Raw genomic sequence first — 18132 nt, forward strand, 5'->3', positions numbered from 1 at the left:
TCACTTACACGGTCACACCCGCCATATATTTGGACGGAAAAAAAAAATAAAGAATCTCTTCCACAGCTTGAGAAAAACTTTGTTGTCTCCCTCCTCTGAACCGCCTGGATGAACCTAACCACAATCTGCAACTGCAAAGACGCAGCCGCCTCACCAACTCAGCCATCATCACTCTTCCCACAAATCACAAGATGCAAGACCATGAGAGACCTCCACCAAGTCCATGCCCTCTTCCTCAAAACAGGCCAAATCCACCACCTTTTAACTGCTGCGGAAATCCTCAAATTCTGCCCCCATTCCACCCATCGCGACCTCGATTACGTCCGCAAGGTTTTCCGCCAAATGAGCGAACCTATCTGTTTTTCTTGGAACACAATCATCAGAGCTCAAACAGAATCTGATGAAAACAATGAAACAAGTGAACCGTTAGAAGCATTGTTTTTATTTATTCAAATGGTCTCTGACGGTACCGTTCTGCCTAATAGATTCTACAAGGGGAACAGGTTCACGGGTTAGCGGTGAAATTTAGGTTTGAGAAAGATGAGTTTTGCTGCTAGCAATCTTGTAAGAATGTACGTTATGTGTGGGGCCCCCGGAAAAAGCTCATTTTGTGTTTAACAAAATGATGGTTGAATTTGAAAATGGTGGCAAATTAGTTAAGGATTAGAGGAGAATAGAGGGTAATATTGTTTTATTGAATGTGATGATGGTTGGGTATGTAAGACTTGGGGATTTAGGGGCTGTTAGGGAATCGTTTGATAAAATGTCTCAAAGAAGTGTGATTTCATGGAATGTGATGATTTCTGGGTACGCGCAAAATGGGTATTTTAAGGAAGCAATTTAAGTTTTTCGTTTGATGCAAATGGGGGAAGTGTGGCCTTATTATGTCACATTGGTGAGCGTTCTTCCTGCCATTTCAAGACTCGGGGCACTGGATTTGGGGAAATGGTTGCGTTTCTTTGCTGAGAGAAACGAGATAGTGATTGATGATGTGCTTGGCTTTGCATTGATTGACATGTATGCTAACTGCGGGAGTATTGAAAAAGCAGTTTAGGTCTTTGACAGGATATGTAAACCGAATACAATTACTTGGAGCGCGATAATTGAGTGTCTTGCAATGCATGGTAGAGCAAAGGATGCTCTTGATTAATCTTCAAGGATGGAATGTGAGGGGGTAACTCCTATTGATGTTGTGTATATTGGTGTCTTGAGTAATTGCCGCCATGCAGGGCTAGTGGAAGAGGAGCTTTTATTCTTCTATCGTATGGTTAACGCGGTTGGCTTTGAACCTAGGCTTGAACACTACTGGTGTATGGTTGATATAGTAGGCCGTGCTGAGCCATTGAAAGAGGCTGAAGAATTTATATTGAACATGCCAATAAAACCAGATGATGTGATATGGAAGGCCTTGTTAGGTGTCTGTAAGATGCATGGAAATATTGAGATGGGTGACCGTGTGGCTGGGATTTTGATGAATATGGCTTATGATGGCGGAGCTTATGTGGCATTGTCAAATATGTATGCTTCTTCCAGAAATTGGGAGTCAGCTGCAAAGGTAAGGTTAAAAATGAAGGAGACAGATAAGGAAAGACCCTGGATGCAGTTGGAGCTTGATGGAGTCGTTCATGAGTTTCTTGAGGAAGATGATTCGCTCTCTAGAGCCAAAGATATTCATTCAATACTGCAAGAAATTGCTGAGCAAATGAGGTTGGTAGGATATAAGCCAGATACCACGCAAGTTTTGCTTAACATTGAAGAGGAAGAAAAAGAAAGCACACTATACTACCACAGTGAAAGGATTGCCACTGCATTTCGCTTAATCAGCACAAGCCCTGGAATGCCACTCCGGATAGTCAAGAACCTCCGTGCATGTGAGGACTGTCACTCTTCAAAAATACTAATCTCAAATATTTATAAACGACAAATAATTGTTCAGGATCGGAAGCGTTTTGACCATTTTGAGAATGGTTCATGTTCGTGCATGGACTACTGGCAATACCCTTCCCAATTTACGTAGTTAAGTATATCAATAACTTCTTTAGTGTTCGGCAATTTTTGGCATTAATTAATCCATTGTCTCTGTATCTATGATTGAATCAAAACTTTTGGAAAAATATGAATAACATAGGAAAAATCCATTAACAGCCAACTTTCCCCATCTTCACGAGTCCATAACTGAGCGTTTTATAGTTTTATGTTTCATTTTGTCAACCTTCCTCGAACTTTAGACAGGTTTCAAGGAATATACTAGTACTTTCAAGGAATATAGAAGAGCTTAGTCATGAGCAACAGAACATCCTAAGTGCTCATGTTTAGCAAAAGTATATGTGATTTAAAAGGAGCTAAAGGCCAAAAAAATCAATACTCATGAATGTATACATTTCATACCGAAAATCTTAAATAAAGCCACCATCTACCTAATGATTATGTATATACTTGCAATGGCCTCGTTAAGTGCTTAAGCAACTGACTTTTGGGTATTCTCTGGACAAGCTCATTGCCCATGATATTATGCCCATCAGTATGTCTCCATCATGCTGAACAGAGGTCCATGCAATAATAAAATTTCCATTTGTGCTTTCGAAGTGTCAATACAATACATGTGTACATTCATATGATTGCTTCAATACTTGTATTGAATGAGTTTGAATTGAGCTTGTTTATTCTTCTTTCAGTCCCATACTCCTGAAAATTGTTACAGGTGTATGTGAAGAAAGAAAAGCACTAGTATATATAATATATTCTTTAAAACCTGTCTAAAGTTCTGAGAAAGTTTGATGAAATGAAATATAACTTGTCTAAAGTATTTATTTCAATGATCATTGATACATACTTTTTCTGTTTAAGGAGCTTATATTTGACTCCCTTATTTTCCATATAAGATAAGATTCACTAATTTCAGGAAAAATGGTTTCGGAGCAGCATTTGTTGAGGGCCACCGAATTCCATATATCCTTTTTACCTTTCAATTAAAAATACTTTGATAAGGATTAATACTTGGTCAAAAGACTCTTTAGAAAATCTGATCACACTCTCATTTTGAGACTACAAGACAGAGAGACAAAGGCTAAAGATTATAAAAAAAGATTGATGATTGATGAAAATCATGTTTGATTAAGGAAATCAATGATTGCTTAAGACTGGCGTGAATTTGAACAGTGAGATGCCGACAAATTGTTTTTCTCTACAATTACACCTGCTTATTTTGCATGGAAACACCATAAAAGGGCTACATTCTTCTTTTTTTTTTTGAATAGGAGTTTATTCCCGGGAGACATAATTGGAGGTCCCATTAAACGAAAGCACCCTCAATTATTTGTGTAACGTTTGAAAATAAATGATTTGTTTTTCGTTGTTCCTCCAGAAAGAAAACTTTGGTAAACCCCCCCCCCCCCCCCCCCAAAATCCCCCACCAAAAGAGGTGTGTTTAATTTCAAATTCCAAAAGAGCCGTCGAGCATTTACACCTTATTGACAGTTTTGAAGAAAGAAAGGCTTACTTTAAATTTTATTTGTGAAATTTGTAAAGTTTTTTTATTAAAAATAAGTAAATAAAATTAAAAATTAAAATAAATAGTTGAGAGATTTTATCACATAAATTGTGTAAAATTTAAAAAATAATAATAAATTTTGACATATTTATTAAATAAATATTTTTAATAAAAATATTTGATGAAAAATTTATCATTAAATTAATATTAATTAAATTTAAATTATAAATAATTTTTTTAATAATTTTTTTTTACATATTATTGATTTTTACATTAAATCTTATTAATATATTAATTTAAATTTTTTATTAAATTTTTTATTTATTTATTTTTAATAAAAAATTTTACAAATTTCGTCTATAAAATTTCATATAAAATTTATGTGATAGAAGTACTCCCAATTCTGGAAGGTATTCTTCTTTCTTGTTTCCCATGCATTTATTTAAACTGCATTATTATCAGAGGGATGAAGATAATCATTGCTTAGATTTGTTAAATATGATCTCTTTTTTTCTGTGAGATCCCACTGGATTGAGACATAAAACTCTCCTCCACTGCAACAAAACTACTAGTATTAAACTCCTCGTTGGCCCTTTTTCAGGGCTAAGGTGTAGACATAGATTAACCTGTTTCCTCCTTCCTTTGCTTTTGTACCGTGACCCACAAGCTTATAGGCCCACCGAAATCCATAAACTACTTTTGCACTTGTACCAAGAGCAATGCACTCTCTACAAGTAACTCTTTTTCCTTCACTGACTCAAGTCCACTGACTGATCTTTAGTTTCAGGAGCACTACCATTGAAAGATGTAGGGCGGTGATGAAAAGGGCAACAGATGAACAATGATCTGCCCTGGAAAAGGACAAGACTTGTTGCCTGTTGGCTTTCCCTGCATGGAAAACCTTCCCTTCTTTTTCAAAGAAAGCAAAGTTAGGAGAAAAAATATATATTTGGACAAATTCCCAAAGGTGAGCGTGCAGAGAGAATTAATAAAAAAGTATATAAGTGTATAAAGCAGACTCAATGTAATTTAACAATGTAGATTACTAACCTCTCTTTCGTTTTTTTTTTTTTCTCAATTCAGGTGCATCTTTGCCCTTATTGACCGTCCGATCGTTTACATTTTGTCGTGATGCGATTTTCGTTGACATTTTGATGGTATAGAATTTACAAGTGGAAAAGGCCGTAGGTTTGAACTTCTGTACAGCCTGGATGATAGAATCATGACCGTAGAGTTACTGGACTAGGAGCTAGTCATAGTCAACACTCTGTCAGCTTTCCCAAAAGGAAAACCTCTCCCTCATTGAAAACACCACTAAACAACATTAAACTTTGCACCTTCTTTTTCTTTCTTTCTTTCTTACTTCTCTTCCCTTTCTCTCTCTCTGGTACTTTCATGGAGGTGTTCAAACTTTATTCCTCTATTTTCTTGTTCTTCTTTGTCTTGACCGAAGGCTTATCTACAACACTCACTGAGTCATTGCTTTCTTCTTCTTCTTCACCAGATGTTGAGCTTCTCTTGGGAAAGATTAAAGCTTCGTTGCAAGGTAACACTGACAACTTACTCTTATCTTCATGGAACTTTTCTGTTCCTCTTTGCCAATGGAGAGGACTTAAATGGGCCTTCTCCAATGGGAATGTTCTTTCTTGCACTGACCTTTCTTCACCACAATGGACTAACCTCTCTCTTTCCAAGGACCCATCTTTACACCTTGTTTCACTTCAGCTCCCATCTGCTAACCTTACTGGTTCACTCCCTAGAGAGCTTGGCGAGTTTTCTATGCTTCAAAGTCTTTACCTTAACATTAACTCACTGAGTGGAACCATCCCTCTTGAACTTGGTTACAGCTCTTCATTATCCGATATTGATTTGAGTGACAACTTGCTCACTGGGGTTTTAGCTCCCTCCATCTGGAACTTGTGTGATGGACTTGTTTCTCTCAGGCTTCATGGTAATTCACTATCTGGGTCTCTTTCTGAACCTGCATTACCAAATTCTACTTGTAAGATTTTGCAATCCCTTGATTTGGGTAACAACAAGTTTTCAGGGAATTTCCCAGAGTCTATAACTCGGTTTCAAGCTCTTAAAGAGCTTGATCTTTCAGGTAACATGCTTTCAGGTCCAATTCCAGAGAGTTTAACCACTTTAAACCTTGAAAGATTAAATCTTTCCCACAATAACTTCACTGGAGCGCTGCCTATTTTTTATGAAAGAAAGTTTGGTGCGGAGGTTTTTGAAGGTAACAATCCAGGGCTTTGTGGATTACCTCTAAATAGTTGCAATGGAAGGTCTCAATTGAGTCCAGGTGCAATTGCTGGCATTGTGATTGGTCTGATGACTGGAGTGGTTGTTTTGGCTTCATTGTTTATTGGCTATGTGCAGAACAAGAAGAGGAGAAGTAGGGAAGATAGTGAAGAGGAACTGGAGGAAGGAGAGGAAGATGAAAATGGTGTTGGCGATGAGGGAGGTAGTGGAGAGAGCAAGCTTACTTTGTTCCAAGGTGGCGAGCATTTGACATTAGAGGATGTGCTGAATGCAACTGGTCAAGTCATGGAAAAGACAAATTATGGGACTGTCTATAAGGCAAAGCTTGCTGGTGGAGGAAATATAGCATTAAGGTTACTGAGGGAAGGTAGTTGCAAGGATAGAAGCTCATGTCTGCCAGTCATAAAGCAACTGGGGAAAGTTAGACATGAGAATTTGGTTCCACTTAGAGCTTTTTACCAGGGGAAGAGAGGGGAGAAGCTTCTTATTTATGACTATCTTCCAAATAGAAGCCTACATGACTTTTTACATGGTATGCATATTTTGACTTTTCTTTTTGACCCTTTCTTATGAATTGTATTTTATCTCATATCTATCTATCATTATATAAAACTGGGATAATTGGAGCCCCTCTTATTGTGATTGATACTAAAATTTCCCTGTTCTAGAACTAATACCTCATAACTCCTTTAATTGTTTGATTTGATTGATACTGTCATTTGGAACCTTACTTTCATTGGCATCAAATAATCATTTGAAAGAGACTCAGAAAGAATAAAGATTTCCAATTTTCAGTACTTAAGACGTGTTAATGGATACAACTTTAAAAGTTCTTTTTGGAAAGAACTATGCTTGGTTTGGGAATGGAATTTGGAAAGAGAACTTGGATTTTGTTTGATATGCAAATTGTGAGGATGAATTTGTTGGATCTTTGCTGCATCTGAGTTTATGGCCGCTGAGTGCAAATTTATTGAATTATTATTGTATATTTCTGATTAAATGCAGAATCAAGAGCAGGAAAGCCAGTTCTGAACTGGGCTCGACGGCACAAGATTGCCTTGGGCATAGCCAGAGGACTAGCATATCTTCATGCAGGTCTAGAGATTCCTATTACCCATGGGAATGTTAGGTCAAAGAATGTGCTTGTGGATGACTTTTTTGTGGCCAGGCTCACTGAGTTTGGACTTGACAAGCTAATGATCCCATCGGTAGCTGATGAAATGGTGGCCCTTGCAAAGACTGATGGTTACAAGGCACCAGAACTCCAAAGGATGAAGAAATGCAACTCCAGAACAGATGTTTATGCATTTGGGATATTGCTATTGGAGATTTTGATAGGAAAGAAGCCTGCGAGAAATGGAGGGGGCAATACTGCTGTGGATTTGCCTTCAATGGTGAAAGTAGCAGTTTTGGAAGAGACAACAATGGAGGTTTTTGATGTAGAAGTCTTGAAGGGTATCAGGAGTCCAATGGAAGATGGATTAGTTCAGGCATTAAAGCTTGCAATGGGTTGCTGTGCTCCTGTAGCTTCAGTTAGACCCACCATGGATGAAGTTGTGAAGCAGTTGGAAGAGAACAGACCAAGGAACAGATCTGCCCTATATAGCCCTACAGAGACAAGGAGTGAAGTTGGTACCCCCTTCTGAGCTTTGTTTTCGAGTTTTTCATCAAATTATGACTTTCATTTGCCTTACTGGTATTAATATCTGCTTGTCGAGTAGGAAGTGGCGGTGAATGATTAATGTTTCTTCAAAGAGGTTATATTTTTCAATGGTGGAAATTTAATCTTAGGGTCTATGTAATTCATGACAACTGATCCCTTAAAAGTTATTGTGGATTCTTAAATAGAAATTTGAAATATGCTCGGCATTTTCTGTACTTACAAACAGCAGCAACATCAAAACAACAGTTTTATTTGCTTTCTTTGAAGTTTGAACAACATCGCTTATACACCACATGACACAACAAAACAAATTAACTTCTGAACATCTAATCTGTGATCTTAACTTGATCCTGCTTCTAATTCAGTGTTATTATTTATTACTTATTGCAATCCATAAATAAACGTGTAAGATATGATTAAAGAATAAGCAAATTGTACTTTTCAGCGCATTGAAAGAGGATTGAAGGCCAACTTATACTTGCTGTGCGTTCTCACAGAGTTGGAACTTGAAAGTGGATTTTGAGCTTTAAATTGGATCAGAAAACTTTGGTTCAGCCCCATTGAAAACAGTTTCAATGAGCGGAACTGCCTGCCTTTGTAGATCACTTCAAACAATTTTTTTGCATAAACCTTCTTTCATTCAAAGGAATTTCAAAGTCAGATGAAAATTTTGGACTAAAAGATTAATTCAGCTTTAACTCTTCTTCTTTCCACTTTTTTCTCAGTTCAATAGGTTCATGGCCTAAACCCTAATCCTTAATGTAAACAAGTTGGCAAGAAAGTGCTACTGCACATGCCTTGAGCCGTCTTCCCTTACAGGCAAGCAATGTGAACCATATGAAACATTAAATTGTATATAATCCAAAAGCTATGCTCACAACATAATTCTGCATCCATGTCCTATTTATGTGCTAACTAATTAAACATAGGAGAGGATACTAGGACAAAAGTACAAAAACAGGGGAAACCGCTAAGGGAAATAATAATTACAAAGAGAAGCAATATAGAAGAGAACAACACTACGGCACCCCAAGCAGGCCGAGGTCGATCAATGGTATTTATGACAAGTGAAATGATCGTATACGAGGGTGAGAAACAGGACAATATCTAAAAATTTTGTACACTTGTCATAGAGGTGAAGCAGATTATATAGGGTTGAAAACTCAGGGAATACTACTATATAAACTGATATATATGGGAAGAAAAGTGAGTTATTTTTCATCTTCGATTTTGGGTTGTGGTGGATAGCGAGGAGGAGACTAATTTGAGAATTAACAGATGCGGCCATGGCGGCAGGAAAGGGCACCTGCATTTGAAGTAATGGTGCCAACGAAGGAAGAGGATTTGGCCCCTAAGCTCGAGGCCTTGGCATAGCTGGCCGCTGCTCCAGCTCCTGATGGAGTAAAATACGCTCCATTTAAAAACAGGTCTCCTTCTGACCTCCAATTCCAATGTCTCCATTGACCATTATCTGTGGCCACTCTCTTTGTAACCTGAAGACATCAAATTCAACAAATCTATCATCATTTCTTTATCATAAGGGGAAAATTTGTAGGTTTGTTTTATATACCTCCTTAGCAAAGGGGTTAACAGGGGCAAGGTAGCGGTTGCCCTGGCTGTTAATGGTGGGATTAGCACTTCCACCAATGGCATACATCTCCCATTTTGTGTAGTCATTGTTCACTACATGGAAATATCCATGTCTACACCTGCAAGATTTGGTAAAGAGGGCTGGCTGAGTCAAATTTATGTGAAAAATGGGAAAAATCCTCAAAAAGGAAAGGAGAAATTACAGTAGTGGCCATATTTAAAGTATGTTACCTTGGCATTCTCTGGACAAGACCCTCACCAAAATGATTATAAGCAATGGTCACTTGCATCTGCTTGTCTCTTACGTAAGAGTCACTATGTCCCAACAGCATAACCTGTCATCAAATTTATTTGGACGAATTAATTTAATCCATCTAATACATAAATTAATTAACTTAAAAAAGAGAGAAAAAGATGTATGAGGAAATCTATCTGACCTCATTGTGATGGGTGAAGTAGTTGTTTGAGATGGTAATTGCAGTGGAACCCATTATAGCATCAATAAGTCCATCCGCACAATTCGACAGTGAATTATGGTCAATCCAGATGTGGCTTGATCCAAAAATCGAAATGCCATCCCCATCAGCCATGGTTCTCCATCCGTAATGAGATGGGGAGCTTCGAACCATGGCATTACCGGTGGGCTTACAGTCATGAATGTAGACTCCATGGATGATAATATTTGTGACAAACTGGATGGTGATGCAGGCCCCATTAGCGATATGCACATCGGCACCACGACCATCAATTGTTTTAAAACTGTTCATTATAAGCTCTTGCTTCAATGTGATCACCATGTCACGCTTGAACACGATCCAAAGAGGCCTGTCTTGGATAACAGCATGACGAAGGGTGCCTGGTTTGGGGTTCACAGGGTCATCATCGCCAGGGTTACTTACCACATAGTACCTTCCATCACGACCACCAATGGCATTGCGTCCAAAGCCAATGCCACAGTTTGCAAGTCGCTTTCGCCTAAGATACCAACGCCGGTCACACCGCCAGCAATCGTCAATTGGATTCCCTGTTCCACATGAAAAATATCCCAAATTTCTCCTTTCCGTGCTATTTCTTATGGTGCTGAAAATACCCAAAAAGATTTAACTCATATTTTATTAATTACTTGAAATAGTTAATTAAGCATTTGAAAATTGTAATAAGATTAAATGGTGGACAATTATTGTGACAAAAATTAATGTGTTTGAAAAGAATTTAATTCTTGATTCTGTTACATACGGTCCATACGGAAAATTTGAAACATTTTTCCTTGACCATAGTTTCCTACCAGTATAAAAAGCAGTAAATGATAAGGTGGGAAATAATAATTCCTGCCTGGTCCTCATCTGCGTCGGTGAGTGCGACAAAGGAAAATTAAAAGATTCAATACGATCGTGGCGGTGTCATTGAATACAACTAGTTTTTGTCACTTATGCAGCTACCTACTGGATCAGTGAAGAATTTAGCTAAGGTTTTTTTCTCTCTGAATGCATGGAAAAGCAGATCTATGATTTGTGGATTTTTCAAGTTCATTGCCATCCTTGACAGACTGTAGAGGAGAACATATTTCAACAAAGGTAAAATCTATGAAATTTTACCCCACTTTCCTAGATATATACATATGCATGATTATATCAGGAATTACACCAACTTGTGGATTGGCAGGATATTTTAACTGCTGAGTTTAATCTAGCTGACTGAATTGGCATGATGGTTTTCATTGAAGTGAAAACATGGATCACTTTCAGTACAAAAAAAATTCTAGTTGCACTAAAAAATTTCAGGGTATCAAAAGCATGGGGGATCAAGGACACAAATATTGGCATAAAAGAAATATAAAGGCACAAGAACAATGGCAAATTGGTGTATAGGCAGAGAAGGAAGGAATGACAAGACAGCATTAAGAGCGAGACGAGCGGATCTCAGGAAATGGGCATGTGCTTAAGCTGGCTACAAATTAAAAAGTGGCCGAGAGAGTAGATTTTGCAACAATGAAGAACACGGCAATCGATTCCTCAAGAATCCTATGTAGAATTATTCTATAGGAAGAACAATTATAATGAATATTAAATCAGAGATTTTATACCTTTCACTGCATAGAATTAATAGTACTACTTATTGCCGAGTTAGGTTGCCCCTGCATCTGCTAATTAATTTCAATTCATTTTTCATCTATTTTCTTTTGGGACGAGTTGTTTTAATGGGAGAATGAATGATAGTAGGACGTAAGAGAAGCTCAAGTTCAGTTTACAGCAAGGCTGAAGTTAGATATGGCTGAATTTAGTGTTGAAATCTCAAGTTTTAACAATGAAAGTGGACAAAACATTGGGTTATTGGCTGCAACTGGAAACAAAAACTAGATATGAGATACGTGTCAAGAGTCGACCCTTAGTTTTGACTGATTAATTCTTTTGATTTCCCAAGTAAGAAAGAGAACAGGAGAAGACGGGAGAAAAAGACCTGTCAGAAACTACACATTTTGGCAAGTGGGGGTCCAATTGGAGTCTTCATGTGAATCAATCCTCTTCTCAATTTTCAAAAATTTAACTATTAAGCACTAGTAATAATAGTAGTAAATAATTAAGAGAACTTTTTATCTAATAAAATTCCAAAGATTATTTTATTACGAACTAATTATGTAAAATAAAAAAGATTATGAATTTGATAATTATGGAGACTCACATATCAACCATAGATGCAATTTCCTCAGGATTGTCAGCTGCGTGCTCATTTATCCATTTATCATCACCAAACCTGAAAAAATAGAAGAAAGTTGAAAAGTGCAAAACTACTTTGGCAATCCCAAAAGCATTAACGAAACAGATAAGCAAAACCCATGTAATGCAATGCACGTTCAAAGGGTGTTTTAGCGTTTTTCAGAGGAGTTTAGAAGGAGTAAGTTAGTTGATCAACTGAAAGTCTGTAACCTTCTTCACCAGGAGTTAAACACCCCATATAGCATTAATTAACGATCCTGTTATGATACCTGATCAGAATTCAGATCCAATCTCAACCGCATATACTCTTCCCAAGTTAATTACTAGAATTTTACGTTGAAATTTGGTGAAATGGATTACTCACCCGTCTGCCATTGACGTGTTCTTCAAGGCCTGGAACTTGTTTTCTTCAGTAAGCCTGCCATAACAAACACGAGGAAAGTCAAAAACCATGCATGTGTATGTATGTGGCTAGCTAAATTTGCGTTGACAGTGCTTTCCGGGAAAGTTTTCCTGGACTGAAAAAGCTAATGAAGCAGAGAGAACTCAAGCTGAGCTGATTGTTTTCCTGGAAAATATACCTTGAATTCCGCTCTGTTTTCTGTGTTGAGGCCTTGACACAAACGAACAACATGATAAGTAGCAATGCAAACAAAGAGATGAATCTCCGAGAAACCCCCATTGCCGACTCTCTCTCTCTCTATGTTACAGTACTGAATATGTTTAATTTTCCCTGTTTGGAAGAAATGGAAGGAGGAAAGAAAGAAAAAGAACTATGGAGACAATGGAAAAACATAAATGGCGCACTCCTTTTATAGCGAAAAAGAAAGAAGAAATAACGATGCATTGGATCGTATAATCATATAAACTTTGCCCATCTCCGTTAAATCTTGGTTAAGTCAAATTAACCTCTTTTCATTGACCACGTTAAAAATTTTAACCAAACCAAACCTCACCTCGTCCCTAACCGCCGCTAACTGCAATGAAATTTGACGATACCACGCGTCGATGTATCCGTCGATCACGTGCCAGTCCATTTCCCTTCTGACACTTCAGCTATTCTCGTGGGGTCCATTTCTTCCACGTCAGCCTCTTAATTCTTATTGGACGAAAGGTTCTCGTAACGTACTTGCAGGTGACGGTGGAGAATTATAGTCGCTACAAGATGAAAGCCACGTGGCCACATTGACCACGTGGTATCATATAAGTGTACTAGGATTATAAAAGAACTCTGCCAATGAACAGATGTCTCGCAATACTGTACAGATTAAGTAGGATGCATTTCATTTATAATTTTTATTATATTGTTATTTATTTAATTATAATAAAAAAATGTAATCACTCATTTTTTTTATAAATGCAAATTTTATATAATTTTAAATTAAAATTAATTAATTGTAAATAATATAATAATATAATTTAAAATGATATACTCTACCATATTGCTTTGAAACTTGTTAATTAACTTGAAATTAAAAGTAAAAGAAAAATAGAATCAACCATTTGTTTTTCTTGTGCTTAATAATTTTCAAGCATGTTGTCTAATTAAGATTAAACAAATCAACCAATTAAAAAAACCCTTAAAACAAAAGTAAACAGAGAAATCCCTAATGCAAAAGATTATGTTCTTATGCTGTGGGAGACTGCATCTATCTGTCCATAACTTGCATGAGACATCCTTCATGCAATTTATCATTAAATTTTTAGTTTCCAAATCACTAGAAAAAAAAATGCAAATAAAAAAATTTATTTTTATTTTATTTCTCTTTATTTATTAAGAATTAGTTATGAGTCATACTTTCTTCTATTAGTGTTTTGTACCCAACATAAGAAAACATAGAAAAAGCAATGAATCTAATGTCGAACTTCCCCCTAACTACACATTCCATATGAAAGTCAAAATTTTTGGCTCAAAAGTTTGCATCTTTTAAGCCATTGAAAAAGATTTACATTATTAAATTTTCTGCATAATTAATCTTTAATAAGATATACAATAAAATGGGCTTTTTTTTCCCCTTAAATAGTTGAGTAAATAAGAAAATTAAAGTAAAAATTCATTTAAAATTTTTTTAATTTCAAAAAATATATGTTATTAATCCTGACAGTAAAGTTCAATCAATTGGTAATTTCTCTTAAACTTATTAAATGAGTTCAAACAATCACATCAAATTCTTTTTTTAGAAAAAGATTTACCGAAGAAAACCCACGTGCGTGTAAGATCAGATTTTCTGGCAATTAAACTTTGTTGGTAGAATTCCATTTCAATCCGTCAGAAATTCAGTTAAATGGAATAGTAGTATGTTGGATTTTCAACTGTCGATGCCAAAAAATACATGACCATCTACTCCAAAAGGGTTCTTAAAATTATTTTGTTTCCCCTTTCCTTGAATGCTCAGAAAAAGAAAAAATCAATGGAAAAGTTTATTCTGCGAATCAAACTCCGACCAATCTTGACTAGTCCAAAATTGTAGCTGCTGAAAATTTATCTTCCCTTCACCTGTTTTAGGCCTGCCTAACAAATGAAGTCAAAGTTATCAATGTCAAATTGACATGTTCATTACTATTTCAATAAAATTTTCTGTTCTTCAATTTTATAAATTATGACGAGTGACTTCAGGTTTAGGCTTCCGACCAACTTCCTCTATCAGGTTTGTTCAAGTTGCCACCACCAACATCACATGCATGACTGCTCACCGTCAATCAAGGCCTGGCTGCTTGATTCTAACCTTCTTCTTTGTGCTTGATTGCCCGCATGAATTCAAGTCAATTTTTCTTACAATTGAACTTAAAATTAAGAGTTTCTAGATACTGGAGTTAACAGTTTGGCAAATGACGTTACATAAATTTATAAATTTCAACTAATGCTCAACATATTTTGATTAGAAGGTTGACTAATTTGGAGCCTAACCCTGGTTTTGGACTTTTGCTTTGTTTACCACATTGCAATGCTAGTGCTTAAACAATTGGTAGTACACAATGGTGGAAGCTTGCCATCATGTTACTTTGTTCGCTGCAATTTAAAAAAGAAGTTCACACTTCATATCAAAGAATTTAAAAACCATTTATGATTAAAATGTTTGTTCTTCAGCTTTCCACAATGAATGATCGGTAAAAAAGTTGCATTAAGGGGAAGATATGATTTGTGGGAAAGTGGTTTTGGCATTAAAAATTACACCCACCCTTGTAGTTGAATGTGTTTGGTAAAAGAGGAAGAGAATTGAAGAAGAAACCCTTAGTTGAGCCAATTTTGGAGAAGATAATTAAGTGACTTGTTGTTTTCATGCAGCATTTAGACAGAGATTACAAAGTGGTTCAAAGAAATCAAGCAGAGAAGAGGATCACTCAAAACCTTTCTATTAGATAATTGTATTATTCATAACCAACAATCATGATCTTCTTGGAATTGACCATGGAACAAAGGTAAATGGGTTTATACATACTTTTAAGATGTTCAAAAACTCTTTAACAAATCATTTTGGTTGGTGATAGCAAAAAAGGAAGAAGATGGGAAGCTCCATGATCTCCAACCTAACACAACTGCTTGTCTTTTCAAAAGCTTGATATTTTGTCAGCTCCAACGATGGATTTATGATCAAATGTTACTATGCTCTTTGATTTAGACCTTTTTAGTATGCCAATAAAAACAACACCACAATCTTTTTTTTTTTTCAAAAGTTAGCTAAGTGAGATTGTTTTGGCCACTTCAAGAGGCCACTAAAACTCGTGAAACTAATTGCTGCACGCCGGGAAATTAAAAATAAGAAGCAAAAAAAAAAAAATCAGCTGAAAATATATGGATCAGATGAATCAATATTGGATTTGAAAAGAATATCAATTTCCTCAATATATGGTACTCGTTTTCATACAAATATGTTACTTGTCTGCACTTAACAAGGCCTTGAATATTCTTGATCATGAACTAAGAAATGACATCATGGGAGAAAATATTTGTTTTTCAACTCCTTTGCTTAAAGGAATTAATATTGATTTTAAAGTACATTTTTTAGGCTGTTGGAATTGTTTTCCATTTTTTTTTTAATTCTAGGATGAATCTAGGCTTTGGCATTTTGCATTTTTTTAGTATGAATCTATATGTACGTATACATATACATTTTAATTAATTTCTACAAAGATTATCCAAATTCTTGGCACATTACAACATGGGCGTTTCATCCCAGAACATAGGGGTAATGGGGGTATGGCATGTATACAATCTTTATATGATTGGTCCACATGGGTATCATTTGTTAAATATTTTTTAAGATCCATGATGATAACATGCAAAATATGGTTCCCTATTTCATGAAAAAATGATCAAACCACATGAGTTTTTTCTTCTTTTTTTTTCTCTAATTCGTTTCTTACAAGCAGTTTTTTCAACAGTCTATAATAAACCAAATCATATGGAATTCCATTTTTCTAGATTAGTTTCTTCATGCCAAAAAAAAAATTGCCACCCAATTGAACCAGGCCAGGCTTCTCTCCCTCCTTAGGCTAGTTAGACCATAGCCCATTTACCCATCCCCATTCACCTAAGAGCTCCAAAAGAATCAAAACCAATCCAAAGCTTTCTAGTGGCCGAGTGGAATTTCTAACATTGGGTTTCTTTAACAAGTCCACAATATACGTGGGAAACGGCTTCAGGTCCTACTTTGTCCTTGAATACTAACATCTGACCCAAGAAAAAGGGGAAAACAAAAGGGGCCCTTTTAGTGCTCTGCTGGGCCTACTAACAACTCTGCCATAGATGGATTCTCAGAAAGACAGTTATTCTTTTTCAATGACTTTTTTTGAAAGTACAGTATTTATTGAACAAAAACCGTTTTTTTTTTTCTAAGAAGTATTAAAGAACATTGGAAATGACTGATATGATTCAAAATGAAGTCATGAAATCTTTTATTGTAAAAACATGTAGTAGAAATATTAAAGCAAAACAATAATAATTACTCAAAAAAAAAAAAGCCATCATTCTCTCTTAGTTCATAAGTGAAGAGATAGGTCAAGCTTTTGATCTTTGTCCTTACGATCAGCTCTTCGAATGCCTTGATGATTTTTATCCTCCGTCATTGCTAGCTGTTGAGTCAAGCCTCTATTGCATCTTATGCTCCTCTGCCAATTCAAGTAACTTTGCTTGTCTTCTTCAAATAGATGATGGTGATATCCATTGCTACTCCCACCATAAAACACCACATTACCATCAAACCTGGCTCCACCATTCGACCCGAGTCTGTCCGATGAATGGTGATTGGGGAAATAACGGAAGTTGGCAGCATGAGCTGTTATATACATCGGAGAGTGTAAAAAGCCCAAATGGTGGCTTGCTGGTGCATAGACCATTGGTAATGCCGGAGAAGATAAGAAGCTGCTGGTTGGTCCATATTCGGATGCCCTTTTAGCATTTCTTGCAGCAGTTCTCTCTTTCTTGTGAGCATTTTGATGGCCTCCCAAGGCTTGAGAACTGTAAAACTTTCTTGAACAGAATAAACAAGGGAAAACCCTCGTTGTCCCATCGTCTAAATTGGGTTGGGAAACTGTCTCTCGATGATCATCTTCCATGCCTGTGGACAAATTAAGATTGATAGAAGTCATCAGTTTTCATGATGCAGAATAAAATAAGACAAAGAAATGGTAGTAATTTATTGAAAAGATAAGAAAATAAAACCTTTGAAAAAGAGAACAAGAAATGGCAGGTATGGGAGAAGTACTGTAGGAAAACTGAATTGAGTAGTACCAAAGCTTTTGGTGGGTGATGATCTGATTAAAAAATAGAGAGAGAGAGTAGGGGAAGAGAGTTCAGAAGCCGCGTTCTCAAGAGTTGGAAAACGTGAAGAGTCTGAATATAATAATTATTAATTGGAGTGCTTGACACAAGAGTAGTGTATGGGCTTGGAAACAGAAGAGATAAGAGAAAAGAAGATAAGTGGCTGGGAATATGTAAGTATTCTCCAAGACGTTTCTGCATGCTGAGGCCAAGTGTGTCATTGGTGGGAAGAAATGTTTTTCTGGGTTGGAAAGTGGAATCTTTCTCCTTCCTACTCCCCTTCTGACAATTATCGTTTTCAAGATCATTTGTGTTTTTCTTTTGCTTTTTTCGCTGGAACTTTAACCCTTCCATCAGTTCTCAATTTGATTCCCTCACTAGTGATATTAGGATAATTCATGTTCTCTACTAGCGAAAAAAAGACATTGTTTTGCCCATGCCTTTGGCATTGCAATATAAGAGGTAGCTTTGACTTTGTGTTACATTAATCTGGGGCTTTTTGTTTCTTTTTTCAAGCTTAAAGACATCCACATGGTAGACACTTGTTAACATTATGAATCAATGGAAGGCAGAGTGTCAGAGGGCTGAGCCTGGAAGATCAGGTTTGTGATCTTCAATGGCCAATGTGGAAGGATTGGGTGCCTTAAAA

The 18132-nt window shown here is 36.4% G+C and overlaps 3 protein-coding genes and 1 pseudogene across 3 annotated transcripts; 2 read left to right on the forward strand and 2 right to left on the reverse strand.

The window, feature by feature from the left end:
* On the forward strand, nucleotides 1–2147 carry LOC111305379 (pentatricopeptide repeat-containing protein At5g48910 pseudogene; annotated as a pseudogene).
* A 2658-nt stretch (nucleotides 2148–4805) lies between these two features.
* LOC111305378 (putative kinase-like protein TMKL1) lies at nucleotides 4806–7613 on the forward strand. The gene is made up of 2 exons (XM_022902866.2): nucleotides 4806–6287; nucleotides 6761–7613. The coding sequence occupies exons 1-2, from the start codon at nucleotides 4886–4888 to the stop codon at nucleotides 7399–7401; spliced, it is 2043 nt and encodes a 680-aa protein (XP_022758601.2). The 5' UTR covers nucleotides 4806–4885; the 3' UTR covers nucleotides 7402–7613.
* Nucleotides 7614–8368: 755 nt separating this feature from the next.
* LOC111306155 (putative pectate lyase 8) lies at nucleotides 8369–12510 on the reverse strand. The gene is made up of 7 exons (XM_022904060.2): nucleotides 12304–12510; nucleotides 12087–12140; nucleotides 11688–11759; nucleotides 9446–10088; nucleotides 9240–9343; nucleotides 8989–9127; nucleotides 8369–8911 (listed from the first exon to the last, which is right to left on the reverse strand). The coding sequence occupies exons 1-7, from the start codon at nucleotides 12402–12404 to the stop codon at nucleotides 8690–8692; spliced, it is 1335 nt and encodes a 444-aa protein (XP_022759795.2). The 5' UTR covers nucleotides 12405–12510; the 3' UTR covers nucleotides 8369–8689.
* Nucleotides 12511–16582: 4072 nt separating this feature from the next.
* On the reverse strand, nucleotides 16583–17565 carry LOC111305383 (protein LATE FLOWERING-like). The gene is made up of 2 exons (XM_022902874.2): nucleotides 17385–17565; nucleotides 16583–17280 (listed from the first exon to the last, which is right to left on the reverse strand). Exon 2 carries the CDS (start codon nucleotides 17276–17278, stop codon nucleotides 16703–16705), a length of 576 nt encoding a protein of 191 aa, XP_022758609.1. The 5' UTR covers nucleotides 17279–17280; nucleotides 17385–17565; the 3' UTR covers nucleotides 16583–16702.
* Between the last annotated feature and the right edge of the window lie 567 nt (nucleotides 17566–18132).

Source organism: Durio zibethinus, chromosome 21 (genome assembly GCF_047325235.1).
Source record: "Durio zibethinus cultivar Kanyao isolate XHJ-2024 chromosome 21, ASM4732523v1, whole genome shotgun sequence".
In the NCBI taxonomy this organism is placed as follows: Eukaryota; Viridiplantae; Streptophyta; class Magnoliopsida; order Malvales; family Malvaceae; genus Durio; species Durio zibethinus.